General features: G+C 41.6%; 1 protein-coding gene across 2 annotated transcripts; it reads right to left on the reverse strand.

Annotated features, from left to right (window-relative positions):
- Positions 1 to 7,435: 7,435 nt before the first annotated feature.
- On the reverse strand, positions 7,436 to 18,727 carry SERPINB12 (serpin family B member 12). 2 transcript variants are annotated; one of them, XM_017867066.1, is made up of 7 exons: positions 18,560 to 18,727; positions 15,889 to 15,963; positions 14,703 to 14,843; positions 13,220 to 13,337; positions 10,298 to 10,440; positions 8,828 to 8,995; positions 7,436 to 7,840 (listed from the first exon to the last, which is right to left on the reverse strand). In XM_017867066.1, the coding sequence occupies exons 1-7, from the start codon at positions 18,725 to 18,727 to the stop codon at positions 7,436 to 7,438; spliced, it is 1,218 nt and encodes a 405-aa protein (XP_017722555.1). The 2 variants fall into 2 exon arrangements, with proteins under 2 accessions (XP_017722555.1, XP_017722554.1); XM_017867065.1 differs by having other exon boundaries at positions 15,829 to 15,963.
- Positions 18,728 to 19,073: the final 346 nt, after the last annotated feature.

A 19,073-nucleotide genomic window follows, 5' to 3' on the forward strand; every position in this document is an offset into this window, starting at 1 on the left:
TTTGAGTATTTCTATTTCTATTCCTCTGGTCCTCAGTTATCTCTCTGTTCTTTTTTCCTGAAATGCCCCTTAATGAATGTTGAGACCCTTTAAACTACCTTACATGATTCTTAACATGTTTAAGGTGTTTGTTTGTTTGTTTGTTTGTTTGTTTTGTGAGACAGAGTCTCACTCTGTCACCCAGGCTGGAGTGCAGTAGTGCAATCTCAGCTCATTGCAATCTCCACCTCCCAGATTCAAGTGATTCTCATGCCTCAGCCTCCCAAGTAGCTGGGATTACAGGCGTGCCACTACACCCAGCTAATTTTTGTATTTTTAGTAGAGACAAGGTTTCACCATGTTGCCCAGACTGGCCTCGAACTCCTGGCCTCAGGCGATCCGCCTGCCTCGGCCTCCCAATGTGCTGGGATTACAGGCATGGACCACCACACCTGGCCAACATTTTTAAGTACTTTTGATCCCTTTATCCTTTTATTCTATATTTTGTACAATTCCACAGCTCAATCTACCAGCTAACTCTCCAGTTATTTTCTTTCCACTATTCAATCTACTTAATTGTAATAATCAAATTTATTTCCAGAAACTCTAAATGAATATTTTTAATAATACTCTGTTCTTGATGTATGGATGCTATCAAGTATCAATTTAATATATTTATATATTTTTAAAAATCTCTTGCTTGACCTGTTAACCCCGTTGAGGCTGATACCCTTCTTTCATGTGATTATTCTCTACAATCATGTGAGAGATCTGGGTTGTAGGTTTCTCTTTGTATTTGAGATTCCTCATTAAACTATCTATGAATACTGCTTTGGGGTTTACCACAACTTGCCTTGGCAGTTTCAGGGTGGTATGGCCTGGATGTGCTTTGGGGCAAGCATATTAGTGGTTACAAACCTTGTTGGGAACTTCTACTTCTTGATACTTTTATTGAGTGGTGGTGATACATCTTCTGTATAACATCCAGCCAGACAGCCTGGTTAAAAATGCTAGTTCAACCATTTGCTATCTGAGGGATGTTAGGCAAATTACTTAATCTCTTTGTGCCTCGGTTTCCTCATTTGTTATGGGCGGATAATAATAATAACCCACCTCTTAGGATGATTGAGAGCGTTAAATGGACTAGAGCACATAAAGGTCTTCGACCAAAGCTGGCATACAATAAGCACAAAAAGTATTAGTGTTATTACTGTCCCAGTTCAGATATTTCATGATTGCAGTCTTATTCTGGATATTGAAACTCACTCCATGCCTGAACCCAACATTGTAAAAAAATCCAGTGCTAAGGGGAAAAGTCACAGCTGCCAACAATTATTGGGCATAGTGAGAATTCTAAATGAGGAATTTGTCTTCTTCCATTGATTATCAATTGAGGTCATAGTTTTACTGAAGGAATTTTTTTACTGGCTGATATGGTTAGGCTCTGTGTCCCCACCCAAATTTCACCTTGAATGATAATAATCCCCAGGTGTCATGGGAGGGACCCAGTGGGAAGTAATTGAATCATGGGGGCAGATCTTTCCCATGCTGTTCTCGTGATAGTGAACAAATCTCATGAGATCTGATGGTTTTATAAAGGGGAGTTTCCCTGCATATGCTCTCTTGCCCACCACCATGTAAGACATAAGTTTGCTCCTCCTTTGACTTCCTTCCTACCTCCTTTGCCATGATAGCAAGGCCTCCCCAGCCATGTCGAATTGTGAGTCCATTAAACCTCTTTTTCTTTATAAATCACCCAGTCTTGGGTATGTCTTTATTAGCAGTATGAAACGGATTAATACACTAGCTTTCCGAGGCTTTGACTGCATTGGATGCCACTCAAAACAACATGCATTTAATTTTAATTCCTGTGATGTTTACATCATGGTGTCAGGAGCTAAAGATAAAGTATATCTGCACTCACATACACCAAAATAGATCTGAGAATGGCTTTCTGTTTCATACATACAAAAAAGCCAACATGCCTAGATACGAAATTATTTAATCATGTATTTTCCCTCAGACCTGCACACTAAGTTTCACTATCTTCAGAAATTTTGTACAAAACAAAAGTTTGATGCTCATCTGTTTTGTTTAATCCTTTATACATTGTAATTTTTTTTTTTTTTTTTTTTTTTTTGGCCCAAATGCTGATAGGATTACTTTCTCAATCTTTTAAAGTTTTAGCATCTCTATTTTGCTCTGCAGGGGGAAAGGGAATCATTGAGTACGATCCTGTGACTATCCAAGTTAAAAAGATTCTCTTCCATCATGTCTTGGATTGTTGACTTCATGCCAATTAGTCTTCTTTTTTCCTGAGAAACACCATAGTTGTTGGGTTTACTTTCTATTCTCTCTTTATATCTACCAACTTCTCTCTTATTATTTCCCATACATTCTAAGAGACACACTCAAATACACCCTATTCATCACTAACTACAGTTTCCAGTGTCTCAGTTTTGCTTCTTTATTGCCTTTAAAGTCTATTTAAATTCTTCTATTGCATCTATTGCATTTTTTCATTCCCTAGTGGTCTGTTTTATCTCATTTAGCTTTTCACATCTTATCAGAGTTTATCTTCGCAGCATTGCACTCTTATTCCATAGATTTTGTGTCTTCTTAAATCCTATTATGCCCAAAAGTTTTCTAAAAGTTTCTTCCAGTTCTTGCTGTATATCATTTTATGAAGTCAGCCTTTCTCTCTCTCTCCCTCCCTCTCTCTCTCTCTCTCATTTATAACATGATATATCTCTTCTTATTTGGCACTTATTTTTTTCATACCTTATACTTTTGTTTCCACTTATTTAATCTTGAACACAGAATGATCTGTTCAGAACCTATGAGTGTCAACAAGGGGTGTGCAAATTTCTCAGCCCCACCGTCGTGCACTGGGTTGCTTTTTAAATCCTTTTCACCTATCTGTAACTAAAACTTTGTTGATGCACATGAAGGAAAACATTATTTAAATGGAAAATTTATTGTATTAGAATATGAGCATTTATAAATTAAATATTAAGGACATATTATGCTTCATATAAATACTGTGAATAGAGTATTACTTAATATGCTTAATACATATATTAATATGCTTAATATACCTAAGTATGCATTTTGGGGATTTTCTATTTTATTGGGTAAAAAAAGGATTTGGATTCTTTTAATTGAGTAAGGAGAAAATAAAACAGATTTGGGAAACTAAGAATGCCAGATGAGTGGTGTGGATCAAGAACACATCTGGAATTAGCATTCAAGTGTGGAGCAAAGAAATCCACTGAGACAACTGTACAAGCTTCCTCACCCTGCTGCTCCAATTGGACCTCTGCCTCGGGTTAATGACACTGTAATTTTTAAAAATACCAGCATACAAAAGCTGTAAACAGCAATTAGGAATGAAGCAACACATGTTCTGGCTTGTCCCAGCTCAAGGGAAAAAACTACAGAGGAGTTTGAGAAGTATGCACTAGACAGTGTATGAAGTTCTAAGGAGGACTTGAAATGCAATTGAACATACAGATTCTGGATGTATTAGGGAGCCTGTGGAGTACTATATGTTCATGTGTCTCTTACCAGAATATTTACAGTCAACATAAGTGAAACAATTGTTTTTGAATCTATATTACCTCATGTGTTCTACCTGTCAACATTGCTATGTGGAGGAAACCTTAAACTGAGGAAGTGGGGGGCTCATTTCTTTGTTGATTTAAAATCATTCTCTGGTTGGCTTTCCAGCAATTATATCGGCCTACGAACTTGTATGTTCTTTCTACCCCTGGGCACCATATTGCTGGGTCAATCTTGCTGGTGCAAGAAAAATGAAGAGTCAAGATCTCCCTGTTTGGAGCATAATTTCCAGTGTCTGAAAGGATTCCATCTAGTGCAGTTCTGCTGGGCTCAGGTTAATCTTCTCCTCCTTGTATAGTCTGGGTCTGGGACACTTTAAACAGACAGCGTAGATAAACTATCCAAGAACACTGCCACCAAGGCTCTTCCTGTCCTTGGCTTCACCAAAAGTATTTTATTTCTGATGACTAAACTGCCTAGGATGGAAGGAACAAATGCCTGTCCTCACCTTCTTCCAAATCATAATTGGGAAGTCATTCAGTCTTCAAACGGCTGCAGAAAAAAAAAAAAAAAAACTAACTAACTTGTAAGAAAGACAGAGGGTGAAGGACAGCAGCAAGTACAAAGTAAAGAGATAGACGTCCAGAATTCAAGTTGGGAGACAGCTTATGTTTCTGAACTCCGAGGAAGGCAGCAATGGGAGGAAACAGGCAGATCACTCACTGGCAATGAGACGCTGATGACCCCTCAACAATGCCTCACTGCCCAGACTCGTTAACTTGTAGTCAGCAGGGACCGGGTATGGTGGCTCAAGCCTGTAATCCCAGCACTTTGGGAGGCCAAGGCAGGTGGATCACTTGAGGTCAGGAGTTCGAGACCAGCCTGGCCAACATGATGAAACCCCGTCTCTAATAAAAATACAAAAATTAGCCGGGCGTGGTGGCAGGCGCCTGTAATCCCAGCTACTCGGGAGGCTGTGGCTTCAGAATCACTTGAACCCAGGAGGCAGAGATTGCAGTGAGCCAAGATTGCACCATTGCACTCCAGCCTGGGCAACAGTGCAAGACTCCATCTCAAAGAAAAAAAAAGGAAAAACCTGTAGTCAGCAGAAATTTCTTCTATATTCTGATGATCAGCTGGCTATCACTCCAGTTTTAGCATTGTCAGTTTTCATCTGTTTTATATGCCTTCATAGGGTAATTATGATGGAAAGCTGGGAGAAACTATTACTGGGGCAAAATGTATTTTTCCTGTGTAACTGAAATGAATTGTTAGTTTCATAGATTATGTATTTTTATATTTTTGGACGAAACAGTTTGAAGTTAGATTCATATCCCTGAAAAAATCAGTTGGCAACACATTGTATATATTTTAATAATAAAAGTGCTTTATTCATTCAGAAGAAACTTTNACTCCATCTCAAAGAAAAAAAAAGGAAAAACCTGTAGTCAGCAGAAATTTCTTCTATATTCTGATGATCAGCTGGCTATCACTCCAGTTTTAGCATTGTCAGTTTTCATCTGTTTTATATGCCTTCATAGGGTAATTATGATGGAAAGCTGGGAGAAACTATTACTGGGGCAAAATGTATTTTTCCTGTGTAACTGAAATGAATTGTTAGTTTCATAGATTATGTATTTTATATTTTGGACGAAACAGTTTGAAGTTAGATTCATATCCCTGAAAAAATCAGTTGGCAACACATTGTATATATTTTAATAATAAAAGTGCTTTATTCATTCAGAAGAAACTTTTTAATAAATCACAAGTTAGTAAAGAATGTTTATGATTTACATAAAAATTTAAGATTCTTAATTTTCCTCATTATTGTAAATGGATACATTCTCCCTCTCATGCTTTAAAATATGAGAAATCCCAATATAAATGAAAAAAAATGTGTTTACCAAGTAAAAGAATAAGAACAAAAGAAATGCCGGGCAATGCAGGCTTATATACAGGTCATGGTTTCCAGCTCGGTGTCTGGCAGTGATGCCAAGTCAGACATGGAAACAGACCCCAAAATGTCAACCCCAAAAGGAACCACAGGGGACATGAAGTTTTTGGTTATCTGAAATAAATGTGACCCACGGGACATGCATTCTGGAAAAGGCACTGACTCAAACTGCCTCACATTACCAACAACAAATTGTTTTAGGTCATGAGCTTCAACAATGAGAAGGTTGTATGGAGAATGTGGAACTTGTCTATCAGAGCACAAAGAAATCACTGGGGTAGGTGAGAAAAGGGAGAGGAGGCTAGCATGGGAGCAGGTGTGGTTCACCTGCCTTCTCCCACAAAAAATTGCTGCGGCCACACTGAGTAACTTGGTGGCAGCTGGGAGGAGAACAGCCACAAGGTGGGCCAAGGAAACTGAGCCACAAGCAAGACCTGAAACCCACCTCGATAGGAAAGAGACTGACTCCAAAAGATGTGAGTCAGACATGTCAGTGGTCACGGCAGAACATTCAGCTAAGACAGAAATGAGGAACTCACATTACCACACTAGAGAACAGAGGCCCTGAGTCCGCGAGGACGAACACTCAGGGGTCAGGCCTTCAGTAGACTAGAGCTTGAGATGAGCCCAATGGCCTTCTTGACAAGAATTTCAGGTTTTGTTTTGGCTTTTTGGGTTTTTTTGTTTGTTTGTTTGTTCTGAGGCAGGGTCTCACTCTGTCACCCAGGCTGGAGTGCAGTGGCGCCATCTCAGCTTACTACAGCCTCCACCCACTGGACTTAAGTGATCTTCCCAACTCAGCCTCCCGAGTAGCTGGGACTACAGGTGCACGCCACCACACCCGGCTAATTTCTGTATTTTTTTTTTTTTGTAGAGTCAGGGTCTCAATATGTTGCCCAGGCTGGTCTTGAACTCCTGGACTCAAGTGATCCACCTGACTTGGCCTCCCAAGAAGTGCTGGGATTACAGGCATGAGCCACCATGCCCAGCCAACAAGCATTTCTATGGACACCATGCCCGGGCTCAAGCCTGTTCTCACCATGTGGCCTGGAATGAGACCTCTGGGAAGACACAGAAGTCCACACAGCCAGAAGGCAGAGAGAGGAGCACAAGGAGGCCAGCCATCCACAATGGCAGCAGCATTCCTCTCCACACCTGCCTGTGCTGGGTGCATAAGAGGAACTAGCCACAGGTGGGAATTCTTGGAGCTAGGGGGAGGAGAGACAGAGGGAAGTGTTTGATGATAATGTTGGGGAACCCAATAAGGAAAACTGAGATAAGCCTCCTCTAAATCCACTAGCGACTTTCCTGGGTCAGTATCAAAATCACAAGACAAATATCATTCCCCTGCTCTGTGCAAAATGAGTGCTGGTTGGGGCATTCATACGTCTTTGATCTATCACTTAAATACACCCAAGCCCTACCTTCTCCTAGGTGAAAAGACCCCACAGGACATCTTCCATGCAGTAGCTGTCAAAGGAAGAAACAGGGCATCTTGCCCAGTGATGACCACAATCATAACTACCCCAGAAAGAGAGCTGAGTTTCCAAACACATTCCAGTCAAACACATTCTCTTGCTGCCCATGTTAAAGTGGCTTCTGAGTTTGCTGTCTCTTAGAAATGGTCTAATGACCTGAACTTTTAGGATTCCTTCAAAAGGAGGTAGGTACTGTTCTGAATTGTGTTGACCTTCAGGTCACAAAGGGTGAATGTATACACTTGAAAGTTTAGGGTAGAGAACAATAGCCCTTCAATACTAACAGACTCAGATGAAAATAAGCTACAGGGTGACAGAAAGATGAAGATAAGCACAGGCTGATGGCTGGAGGATGAAGGGGATGGTTTAGATATTACCAAAAACTCAAATGTCCATCTTATGCCAGGGGAAGATTGTATTGATATTTTCCTCCAGCTCCAAAGTACTAGACAATGCTTCCCTTTTAAGGAGAGCAGACCCTGCCATAAAAGAGAATGGTTTGGGTTTTGTTGTGTCTAATGAAAAAGAGAAAAGGGTGGTTGGCATTAAACTCCACCCAAGATGGTAGTGACCTTTCCGAGACAACAGCCCCAGTGGCTGCAGCTGCCTGGGAGCCGTTTTCATCCACCTCCACAAAGGTTTTGTGGATGATTTTTGACAAGTACAAATTGGGACTTGGAGAGATTCCAGTAAGATCAGCCCTTGTTTCATCAAAGATATCCGTAATGCCCATGTCTTTTAAAATGGAATTGAGATCATAGCTGTCTTCCAGGGTGAACTGGGGGAAGGACAGGACCACCGATTCTTCTGACATGTTTTCTGAGCTGCTCCAGGCCACTATGTTTTCATAGGTGATTTTGCTTTCAAGCTACAAGAGGAAGGAAATAATATTTAGCGTCAGATTATGGGACCACAAAGAATGCCCCAATTACTTCAAGGTGCCTAAGTCCATTTCAGTGGTGGGTGACGACCTTCAAGGCCTTTCTCTAAGCCAGAGAATAGTCTGATTTCATTTAAAACTTCAAGCAAATATCTTTCCTCTTTGCAAAGCGTTAGGGGACAACTCAGGTTCCAGTGTGCTTTGGTGTTTGACAGACAAATGTTCAAAGCACAGCAAAGCTCAGTCGAGTAGTTGGGTGCTGTGGCCAAGCCCTAATTTTCTGAAGTTAAATTTCCTCTTCCATAAAACAGAGATAATACGATTAAGTTCTTGCAAGCATTAACAAAATCATGTGTATAAAGTACTTAACAAAGTGATAGTGCATAGCAAATTCTGAATAATGGTTGTTACTGATGTTGTAACTACTATACCCGCTGTATTGGTATTTCTCTCACTTTCTCTCTGTTTCTATCTTTATCTCTTTACCTCCGTGGACAAAATCTGTAGCTGAGCTTCTCCAGCCTTTATTAATTCCTGCCTCGCAAGCAATCCATTCTGGCATCACTCTCTACGCTTCTGTCAAGGTACATATTCCCCAAAACAGGATTCAGTTAATTCTTTAACTGAGCTATAGAAAAATGGTATGAGTAAGAGGCCAGAAGTCAGGATATTCGGAGAAAAGGAAAAGCTTAAAAACTTCTCAAGTTACTCAGAACCCAGATTCCTCGGTTTGCTAAAACAGTGGCAGAGAGCTATGAGGTTAAAGAAGAAACTCTGGTCCCAATATTCCTGGCTTTTGTTGTTTAATTCTAAACAAATGAGGATAAATATCTAATCTAATGCAGATTCTTATACATTCCTTGATGTCTGACAGCTGAGGTACTGTATTTCCTCAAGATGGTAGATAGTAGACAATGTTGTTCTCTAAGGATCTATCATTAAATATTTTGTAGAGATGTAGAAATGAAGATTTACCTCTTCCAGAGCCTTCAGGTTATCTTTAGAGTGAGACGGCAGCAGGACGAACATGCTGAGCTTCCCCTTGGTGTACCTCATTTCCAGGATCTGTGCCTTCACCTCCTCTATGAAGCCAATTCTGTAGAGGCCTTTTTGCGTCATCATCTTCACATTCTTGTTTTCATTCTGTAGTGGTCAAGGTAGGAAGTCACAGGATGGCTATGGGAAGCTCCCAAATTCATATGGTCCCCGCTTCACTGAGGACAGGGGTTCCTAAAGATGAGAAGGTCCTGCAGAAGTCCTGAGCCACACCAGGGATCCAGACTGCAAGAGTCTGCCCACTCATCAGTGGCCCTTACTTTGCCAACACTTTATCTTTCAGTGTCTTTTTTTGTTGTGGAGTGACGGGGATGGGGGCGTGTTTGCTTGTTTGTTTTTGAGACCGGGTCTTGCTCTGTCACCTAGGCTAGAGTGCAGTGGTGCCCTCCCAGGCTCAGACAATCCTCCCACCTCAGCTTCCTGAGTAGCTGGGGCCACAGGCACGGACCACCATACCTGGCTTTTTTTTTTTTTTTTTTTTTTTGTAGAGACAGGGTCTCCCTGTGTTGCCCAGGCTAGGCTCAAACTCCTAGTCTCAAGTGATTCTCCCTCCTCAGCCTCCCAAAATGCTGGGATTACATGTGTGAACCACCTCACCTGGCCCTTTCCATGTTTTTTAATCAGTTCTTCAGCTCCCAAGATGACTATTGGTAAACTTACTATCAAAGCATCTCCACTGTTAAGTCAGCAGAAACACGCCCTGCCAGCTGTCCCACTGTAGGGCCTGCCCCAGCACAGCCTCTTGGCCTCACACCACCCCATGCCAGCTGGCCTGGATGACCCCACCACAGCACCAAGGGCAGCCATCGTTAAGTGAGAATCCGCTCCATCTTAAATAACAACACCTGCTCCTTCAGAGGGACGGCGCAACCCCAGGCACCTTAAATCTCACAATAACCTCAAGGTGGTGGGTGAGGGATCATCAACCTGCAGATGGGGATATTCGGTGCTTGAGAGAAAAATGCATCTCCGGTAATAAGCTAGCCAACCGACAAGTGAGTGGCTGGGACCCAACGCTTCGTTTCTAAATCTACTAGCTTAGAACACAGGTTTCTGGGGCAAACGCTCACAGATCGAATCCTAATGCATGAATCTGGCTAACTAACTTAGCCTTTCCATTTTTTGTCTCAAATCTTAAGTGGAAATCTAATAGCACCCATCTCATAATGCTCTTTAGGGGAACAAATGAAATAACAAATGGAAAACTACTCAGTGCAGGAAGCACTTGGCACAAAAACACTCAATGAAATTCAGGTACTGGTTCTTATCAATGAAAAATGTTCTTATTGTAAATGTAAGCTGTAACTTTTTGAGTATACAGATTGCAAATCATTCCTAGTGCAAATTATGAGTTGGATAGCTAGAAAACCATGAGTTCTGATACAGTACCTCATTTAGAGAGAAAGGTGCATCCACTGTGTTTTCATGATCAAAATAATTTTCCCATTTGGCCTTGAAGTAAACAGCATTCACCAGGACCAGCACAGTCTCAGCATTAATAGTGTCCTTGCTGAAGAGTTCCTTGATTTTACCTAAGAAAAGATCCCAGAGAATATCCTGAGTATGAATTACATCAAAAGTATTTGTATAGATAATTTTCGTTTTTTTGAGACAGAGTTTCACTCTTGTCTCCCAGGCTGGAGTGCAGTGGCGTGATCCCTGCTCACTGCAACCTCTGCCTTCTCAGCTCAAGCAATTCTTCTGCCTCAGCCTCCCGAGTAGCCGGGATTACAGGCACGTGCCACCATGCCTGGCTAATTTTTTTATTTTTAGTAGAGACGGGGTTTCGCCACGTTGGCCAAGCTGGTCTTGAACTCTGGATGTCAGATGATCTGCCCGTCTCCGCCTCCCAAAGTGCTGGGATTACGGGCATGAACCACTCTGCCCGGCCGATACTTTTTTTTAATGCAGCTTATCACCCCCAAGACTAGGGAGTGTCTCATTCAAGAACTAACCCAAGAAGATTAATTCACAGTCCTGGCTGGAGGTAAGAGAGGCGGTGATAGGGCCGGGGAGAAACCCTCTCACTCGACCTTGCAGGGGGTCCAATCACAGCACTGTAACAGAAGGAATCTCCTTTGATTCCCTATATTGCTTGTGTTTGGAACTTGTCAGTAGACATCTTATACTATGGTTTATCTTTCAAATTATATAGTTAGTCATCTGACAATATGATAAGCTCCCTTGAGAACAAAGAACTACAATATAAACTTCCTGTCTCAAGCACTCAACATAGCATAAGATATATGCTTACATATACATAAAAATACACATAAATGTGCTAGGCCATGATATGAAACCTATTTTATAGATACTTTTACATGCTCTTTCTCATGCCATCCACATTAATCAATTAATTGATCCATACCACTACAAGGAGGTATCGTTATCCCTTCTTCATAGAAGAATCAGTTGCATCCAGGGAGAGCTGAAGTCACACAGTCAAGAAGCAGTAAGACTGGCGGGAATGGGTCCTCAGGCGTTCCATCTTTAAGCTCAGCTCTGAGACCCCTTCCACAATAATACAGCCCTAAGCCCAACTTGAAAAGCCCCAGGCTAGCAGGCAATGGCCCATCTTCATGACACACCCTTTTCTACCTCAAACTACCAAATCACCAGTTACTTGAATGTCTGCAGATGACTTAAGAAGAAAAGATCTTCCATTTCAAGAAGAGCTCTACTTAAATCCCATAATAATAGATTAGGTTGACATCATCTACATTTAAAATACTCTGGAGGAGTTAACTCACTAGAGGGAAAGTACATATTCAGGCCTTAATATGAACTTTGTTAATGAATTGCTTCCTTTTGACAGCTCAGCAGAGCCTTGAAAGAATGTTCATTTTTGTGGCATATGAAAGAAGGAAGAAGCCATAATTTTGGAATTTACAGACTTCTCTCAAGGAAAGGCCAGGCAGGGATATCCCATCCCTAAGTCAGTGTAAGAAAAAGAGGAGACAGGGAGAGAAAGCCACCAAATGGAAGGGAGGAACCGAAAGTGTCACTCTGGTACCAAGGACAGCCTAAAATAAGTCAACTATCATTTCCCAGCCTCCAGCCACTCAAAATGTATGCAAATGCCTGGGGTCATGGTCTCACTGAAGGCAGCAGACGCAATGCACTACCTGTGCTCTCTCATGCACTCCAAACTTTTCACTGCACACGAACATCTTCCCCAGCCCAACAGCAGTGATCAAAAAGGGGTCTAATCTGTGTCCAGCAGCCTGACCTGACCCTTCAAGTCACTAACTTTGTGCCTGGAGGGAAGAGTTTATTCTGTTTTTCAAATTCACACAGGCACCTGCAGAAGAGAGCATTCTGTAAACCTCACCTAGAAGATCAGCCCTAATGAGGCTGGTGTCTTCCTTTCTTTCCCACCCAGAGCCAGCGAGACCAGAGACCAAAACTGCAATAATAAATAACAGCAATATCCAAGCAGTTTAACTGTTTGATGCTGTGCAGACCATGCTTTTTTGTGTTTTTTTTTTTAATTTCAACTTTTATTTTAGATACAGGGAGTACATGTGCAGGTTTGTTACATGGGCATGTTGTTCACAGACAGTAGGCATAGTACCCAATAAGTAGTTTTTCAACCCATTCCTCTCTCCCTCCCTGCCCCCAGTTAGTGTCTGGAGGGTCCATTGTTCCTTCCCATATTTATGCCTGTGTGTCTTCAATGTTTAGCTCCCACTTATAAGTGAGAACACACAACGTTTGCCTTTCTGTTCCTGTGTTAATTCATAGGATTATGGCCTCCATTTCCATCCACGTTACTGCAAACGACATGATTTCATTCTTTTTTATGGCTGTGCAGTATTCCATGGTGTATATGTACCACACTGTCTTTATGAAACCCACTACTAATAGACACTTAGGTTAATTCCATGTCTTTGCTATTGCGAATACTGTGGTGATGAACATATGAGTGCGTATGTCTTTTTGGTAAAATGATATATATTTCTTTGGATATATACCCAGTAATGGGATTGCTGGGTCAGATGATAGCTCTGTTTTAACTTCTTTGAGAAGTTTCCAAACGCTTTCCACAATGGCTCATTTACATTCCCACCAATAGTGTATAAGTGTTCCCCTTTATCTGAAGCCTTGAAAGAATCTGTTGTTTTTTAAGTTTTTAATAATAGTCATTCTGACTGGTGTGAGATGGTGTCTCATTCTGCAAACCACGCTTTGAACACAGTCCACGTATGTGAAACTCTGGCCCCCAGTAGACCAGCAATCTGCAAAGCTAGGCAGACCAATTTTGTTTTAAATGGAAACCAATACCAGCTCCTGTGCTTTTGGCTTTCTTACCTTGAGATTGACATTCAACCCAGAAGTTAATCTCTTGTCTGGATTTTTCAGTGTTTTTTCTGAAATCAACACTTTCAATTGTCGTGTGGTAAAACTGAATCACACCATCTAAGTATTCCTGTTCAATTGGAATAAAAGGGAAATAGTGTAATAAAATCAGGCAGCGATGCTCATAGGAGTGAGGCTGTCCTGAGAAGTCTCCCAAGAAAAATGAGCCTGGTCATTTCACATTGCAGGGACAGGCCTGACAGTGTCTAGTCATCCCCAGTCTTAAACTAGCCAGAGACATTTCCGTTTTTGTAGTTGCAAATGAGGATATTGAACATTATTCGTGAACAGTCTATAGTTACAACAGGATAAGGCTTTCCTACTGGATATCCTTTTATTTCAACAACCCATCTGTGGAGCCATCACAAGGTAAATATCAAGTAACTTGAGAGACTTGGCTGGAAAATGCTTCTGTTTATAAGAATTAAACCCCCGCTTAATGGCTGCAGAGTTTCTGTTTAGAGTGATGAAAAACAAAGTTTTAGAAACAGATAAGGTGATGGTTACACAACATTGTGAATGTAAGTAATGCTACTTAAATGTACACATAAACATGGTTAAAATGGTAAATTTTATATGTATTTTACCATAATTTTTAAAAAAATCAGTAATGTAATATACCAAACCCATTGGTTTGTATGCTTTTAATGGTGAATTGTTTAATATGTGAATTTACAGCTCATAAAAAAAAGCTAGTTTTTAAAAATCCAGGATGAAAAATCTTACTTTCATTGCAAGGGAGCACACTTATCTTGGCCAAAGAAGGCCACCCGACCCCTGGCTAGTCCCTCACTAACCAGCCATGTCACGTCTTGACCATTGGTCGTATCCCCCACATTTATTGTTTAGTACATGGCTCCTTCTAGTAATTCGAGAGGAAACTGAAGCCCAGATGGAGACACAGCTTGCTCTAGGTACAAAGCTGGTTAGGAGAGACAAGTTCTGTGCCTTTCAGCTCCAAATGCCAAAATGCAGTCTCCTCCACTCCTCTACTACCCCACTCTCGAAAGAGCATAGTGAACACAATTGCACTGCAGGGGTAGCATGATCCTGGCACAAAAGGAGATTCCACAGAAACATCTTGGGGGCACCCAACAGATAAGGGAGAGAAAAGCGCAGCAACCAGGCACCTTGACTGGGGAAGACAGTCGGGAGAGGATGCCATTACCAAGCCCACACGTGCTCCTAAGTCTCCATTACTCACACAACCCTTTTTCACCCACTCTATTCCACCCACAATGCTCACGTTGAACACTGGGAAGAGAACAAAAGTGTGGGACTGAAAGAAGGAGGTCCTGGACACCTCACCAGTCCACAGCGCATCATCCTGTCAAAGAGGTTGTGTTCTAGATGGCAGGTGAGTAACCCAGCTACTCCCTGATTTTTAAATAGTATGCTACATGGTAGCTTTAGTCACGATTTGTGTGCAACTCACCTGACAGATTGGGAATTCCTGCTCTCCATAAAGCCTGTTGGCAACACTCAGTGTGTAATCAGTCTTGATCCTGTCTAATTTGGAGAGAAGCTGCCCAAAGTAGCAGCTGACCAGCCCACTCTCATTGTTTAAGGACTCAGCCTAAGGAAAGCAGAAACAAAATGTGACCTTCACTGCGTCTATCAGAAGAGCTAAACACAACTAAAGGATGCATGTTTTGTACAGAAGCAAGATAGAGCTTCTTAGTAAGATGTCAGTTGTCTCTGTTACCATGCAGGGGAAGTGAGCTGGGAAGAGCAGAGGAATGGAGGGTGAGAAGCAGTCCCAGTGGAAGATTATGGCTCCCGCATCTATATCAAGATCATCCAGGAAAAACACATCTGGGGAACTCAGCAATGCTCACTATATTTCAGACTGACACACCCTGATTTTCCTTATATTTAAAAGAGGCCAGACATGGTGGCTCATGCCTGTAATCCCAGCTACTCTGGAGGCTGAAGCAGGAGAATCGTTTGAACCCAGGAGGCGGAGGTTGCAGTGAGCCGAGATCGCGCCACTGCACTCCAGCCTGGCGACAGAGCGAGACTCTATCTCAGAAACAAAAAAAAAAAAAGAAAAGAAAAACAATCATCTCTCTACCCTCCTTTTAAACTTTCTAAGGTATGGGGATGCATACCCTGGAGAATATGTTTCCTCCTCCTGGCATGAGGCACCCAATAAAAGTTTTGTCTGTCAGTGCAGATTTCAGCATGAAATGGAACAAGCAGAGGTGGAGGGAGACAGTAAGAATTCCACAGCTAACCCTACCCCTTACCACCTTTATCTTTGACCATGCTCTATGTTGGGGCCCTGTGGCCTGCAGAAGCAGATGAGTGACACAGTGATGATCTAGGTTTCTTTATCATAAGCAGAAGATACCAGATCCTACTCTTTAGGAAACTAGCTCATAGCCAAGGACATCTGAGATCCATACTCAGAAAGGAATCACAGATCACATGAGGTCATTGCTGATGATGTTATCCAGAGTCTAATGTTTGGGGATAAGCAACTATCACCTAATATCCTACAGTCAGAATGAGCAGTTTATAAATAAGAAGGGCAAGAGTTTACTATGGTGGCAGCTCACCTGCTGATCCAGAGGCTCTGTCATTTTCTTCTGCCCCTCCAGAGAGCTGTCAGCCAGCACTTTTTGTTTGTTGCTTTTCAGACAGGGGTCAGGTCCTTTGCTTTCGTCCTGGGAAAATTCGTTGAAGTGTAGTACCTGCATGATAACGGGATGGGCTCTTTCAGACAGTATGAACAGAGGGAAGACTGAATAACTTCAGAAACATTTTCATAGTGAGACAATAACAATGATTACATAGTCAAACAAAACAATCAACAACGGTTTAAAGGAAAGTGGGTGCTTCTGTCCTTGGGCTGGGAGGTGGAATGGAGGAGAAGAACCAACTGCTACCCTGGGAGAACATTTATGAATAAATAAAACCAAACTAAAAGAATATAGAGGTATCCACAAGTTAAATGTAGCTATGGAGCATTTCATAGATACCCAATCTGAATTGACTGTAAGTGCAAACTACACGCCAGATCTTGAATATAGTATAAAAAAAAATAGCTCATTAAAATTGTTATATTGATTATATGTGGATATGATATTTTGCATATACTAGGTTAAAAAAGTATTATTAAAATTAGTCCCACCTGTTTCTTTTTACTTTTGTAATGCAGCTACTAAGAATTTTTAAATTACTATGTGGTTCTCATTATGTCTGTGTTGGACAGTGCTGATTTAGAGTTTCACATGAATCAAGGGAGTGAGGACAGCAAAAGACAAGTTATCTAGAGCCTGGTAGAAAGGTAGGAGATAGGTGTCACATCCTGCACTGCTCAGACCCAGTTGGTCAGCAGGTGCCCTCAAGTGCCTAAGAAAGAACATCTGAATTCTGTCCTGCAAGATGCCAACTACACTCTAAAGCTAAGTTTTGCTAATGGAATAAGAAAATAATACATCAAATCTAAGTAGATGCATAAAGCAGAATGACATTCTGTCTTAATCCATAAATTCTACTGCTCCATGTTCAGGGGAAACAGCCTGATTTGTGCATAACCCCTGCACTATGTGTTACATCCGAGGAAATATAAGGCCAACCACGGGAACTTGTAGTTTATTTGGGAATTTGTTCTTATCACCTTCATTTATTTATTCTAGAAATGTTTATTAGGTGCCTACTCTAAGCCAAGCACTGTTCCAGGACAAAAATCCCTGCCCTCTAGGAGATTATATTCTAGTGGAGGAGACATACAAAAATCAAGACACACAGTAATTAATTACTGTATGCAGTATGTTAGACAGTGGAAAATGCCACATGAAAAAAAGTATCCCTTAGGGGTTGGAGGTCAGGATACAGCACTAGATTAGGAGGTTGAAGTAAGCCTTGTAGAGGAGATAAACTCTGACCAAAGTCTTGAAGAAGAAAGTGAGCTGAGGTCAGTTACCAGGGGAGCCATCAGACAAAGGGACCCAGAGCAAAGGCCCCAAGATAGGATGGGCATGGCTTACCCAAGGAAGCCAGGAGGCCAGTGTGACAGGTACAGTGAGGAGGGATGAAAGTGAGAGATGGAGTCACAGGGCTTATCTGGGATTCAGATCTCCAGATCCTTGTGGCACAAATCCTTGTGAGTACAAATCAGGCTGTTTCCCCTGAACATGGAGCAGGAGAATTTATGGATTAAGACAGAATGCGTTTCTGGGGTCATTCTGCTTTATTCATCTACTTAGATTTGATGCACTACTTTCTTATTCCATTAAGTTCAGTTCAAGTAAGGACTTGAACTTCTATCATAAGTGAAATGAGAAATCCAGGTTTTTGAACAGATGAGAAATATTATCTGGCTCAAGTTTTAAAAGGGTCTCTTGGGCTGCTGTGCAAAGGATAGATTGCCAGTGGTAACAGGAAAGCCCACCCGGAAGTTGTTGCAGTATCCAGGTGAGAAAAGATGATGGTGGTTCAGACCTCAAGGAGACTGGGAGAAGGGCCTGGATTATGGATATATTTCAAAAGAAAAGCCAACAGAATTTGCTAACAAAGGTGGTATAAAGTGAGAGAGAAAGAGTCCAGGAGGACACCAAGCTGTCTAGCTAATTAAACCATTTATGGTGCTTAATAAATATTTATTTAATGAAATGAGTGAGAGAGAAGACATATACACATACTGAAAATTGCTGGCAATATTGGTATTAGTAATTATAGAATAAAAGAGTGACAGACATGCATACAGAGATAAAGATAGAGATGAATGAGAAAAGCTGCCAGACATGAGGTTGGGGAGCATCCTAAAGAAGGTAGAAGTCTAAGTGAGATTTTAAGAATGGTAGGATCGCCGGGCGCGGTGGCTCAAGCCTGTAATCCCAGCACTTTGGGAGGCTGAGACGGGCGGATCACGAGGTCAGGAGATCAAGACCATCCTGGCAAACACGGTGAAACCCCGTCTCTACTAAAAAATACAAAATCTAGCCGGGCGAGGTGGCGGGTGCCTGTAGTCCCAGCTACTCGGGAGGCTGAGGCAGGAGAATGGCGTAAACCCGGGAGGCGGAGCTTGCAGTGAGCTGAGATCCAGCCACTGCACTCCAGCCTGGGCGACAGAGCGAGACTTCGTCTCAAAAAAAAAAAAAGAATGGTAGGATCGAAGAGGAAGTAAGATGGGGGAAATACAAATAAAGACTCAGAGACTGGGATGGGTTCTGACCAAGCCCACGGTGCAATAAGCACCTTGGCTTGCCTGAGTGGGATTAGCATCTGACTTTGAGTGTGGACCCAGAGTTTAGGACCCTGTGTAGCACCCTAGTGGACACATACCTCATCAATCTGATGTGCACTGTCATTTCTAGCCCCCAAGCGGACCATACCAAGGGCAGCTGAGAGGCTCAGGGGAGAGAAAAATATGTTTTTTTGATGATCATCTTTGCTTATCTCTTGAAAAAGATCAAAGCAAAATTTGGTGTTTGCTGCAACAAGAGAGTCCATTGTAAAACCTATAATGATCTAAAACCAAAAAAAAAAAAAAAGAAAAAAAGGAGAAGGAGAAAATGGTGATTGGAAGAAAATAAGTGAACAAACAATTATTATTTTACATACCTGAAATGCAATCATGCACAATTATTCAGTATGCCATTAAGAACTGGAAAACTAAGGTCATTATCTTCCCTGTATATAAATATTGGTGTTGATATTGATATTTATTGATATTGATATTGATAGACAGGGATCTATTTTCATTTAGTGGTGTGAATTTGTTTCCTGGGGCTGCCATAAGAAATTACCACAGACTGAGCGGTTTAAATAGCAGGAGTTTATTCTCCCATGGTTCTGG

This window comes from Rhinopithecus bieti, unplaced genomic scaffold (genome assembly GCF_001698545.2).
Source record: "Rhinopithecus bieti isolate Rb0 unplaced genomic scaffold, ASM169854v2 scaffold_2272, whole genome shotgun sequence".
Lineage (NCBI taxonomy): Eukaryota > Metazoa > Chordata > Mammalia > Primates > Cercopithecidae > Rhinopithecus > Rhinopithecus bieti.

What these genes read in the sequence shown, in the direction of transcription:
- SERPINB12 (XM_017867065.1), bottom strand. Translation starts at nt 18,727, where the DNA reads ATGGACTCTCTTGTTGCAGCAAACACCAAATTTTGCTTTGATCTTTTT. An exon ending in CAGAGCCTCTGGATCAGCAG is followed by an intron (nt 14,844 to 15,828) that starts GTGAGCTGCCAC and finishes TGCTTTCCTTAG; the next exon opens with GCTGAGTCCTTAAACAATGA. An exon ending in GGTTGAATGTCAATCTCAAG is followed by an intron (nt 10,441 to 13,219) that starts GTAAGAAAGCCA and finishes ATCTTTTCTTAG; the next exon opens with GTAAAATCAAGGAACTCTTC.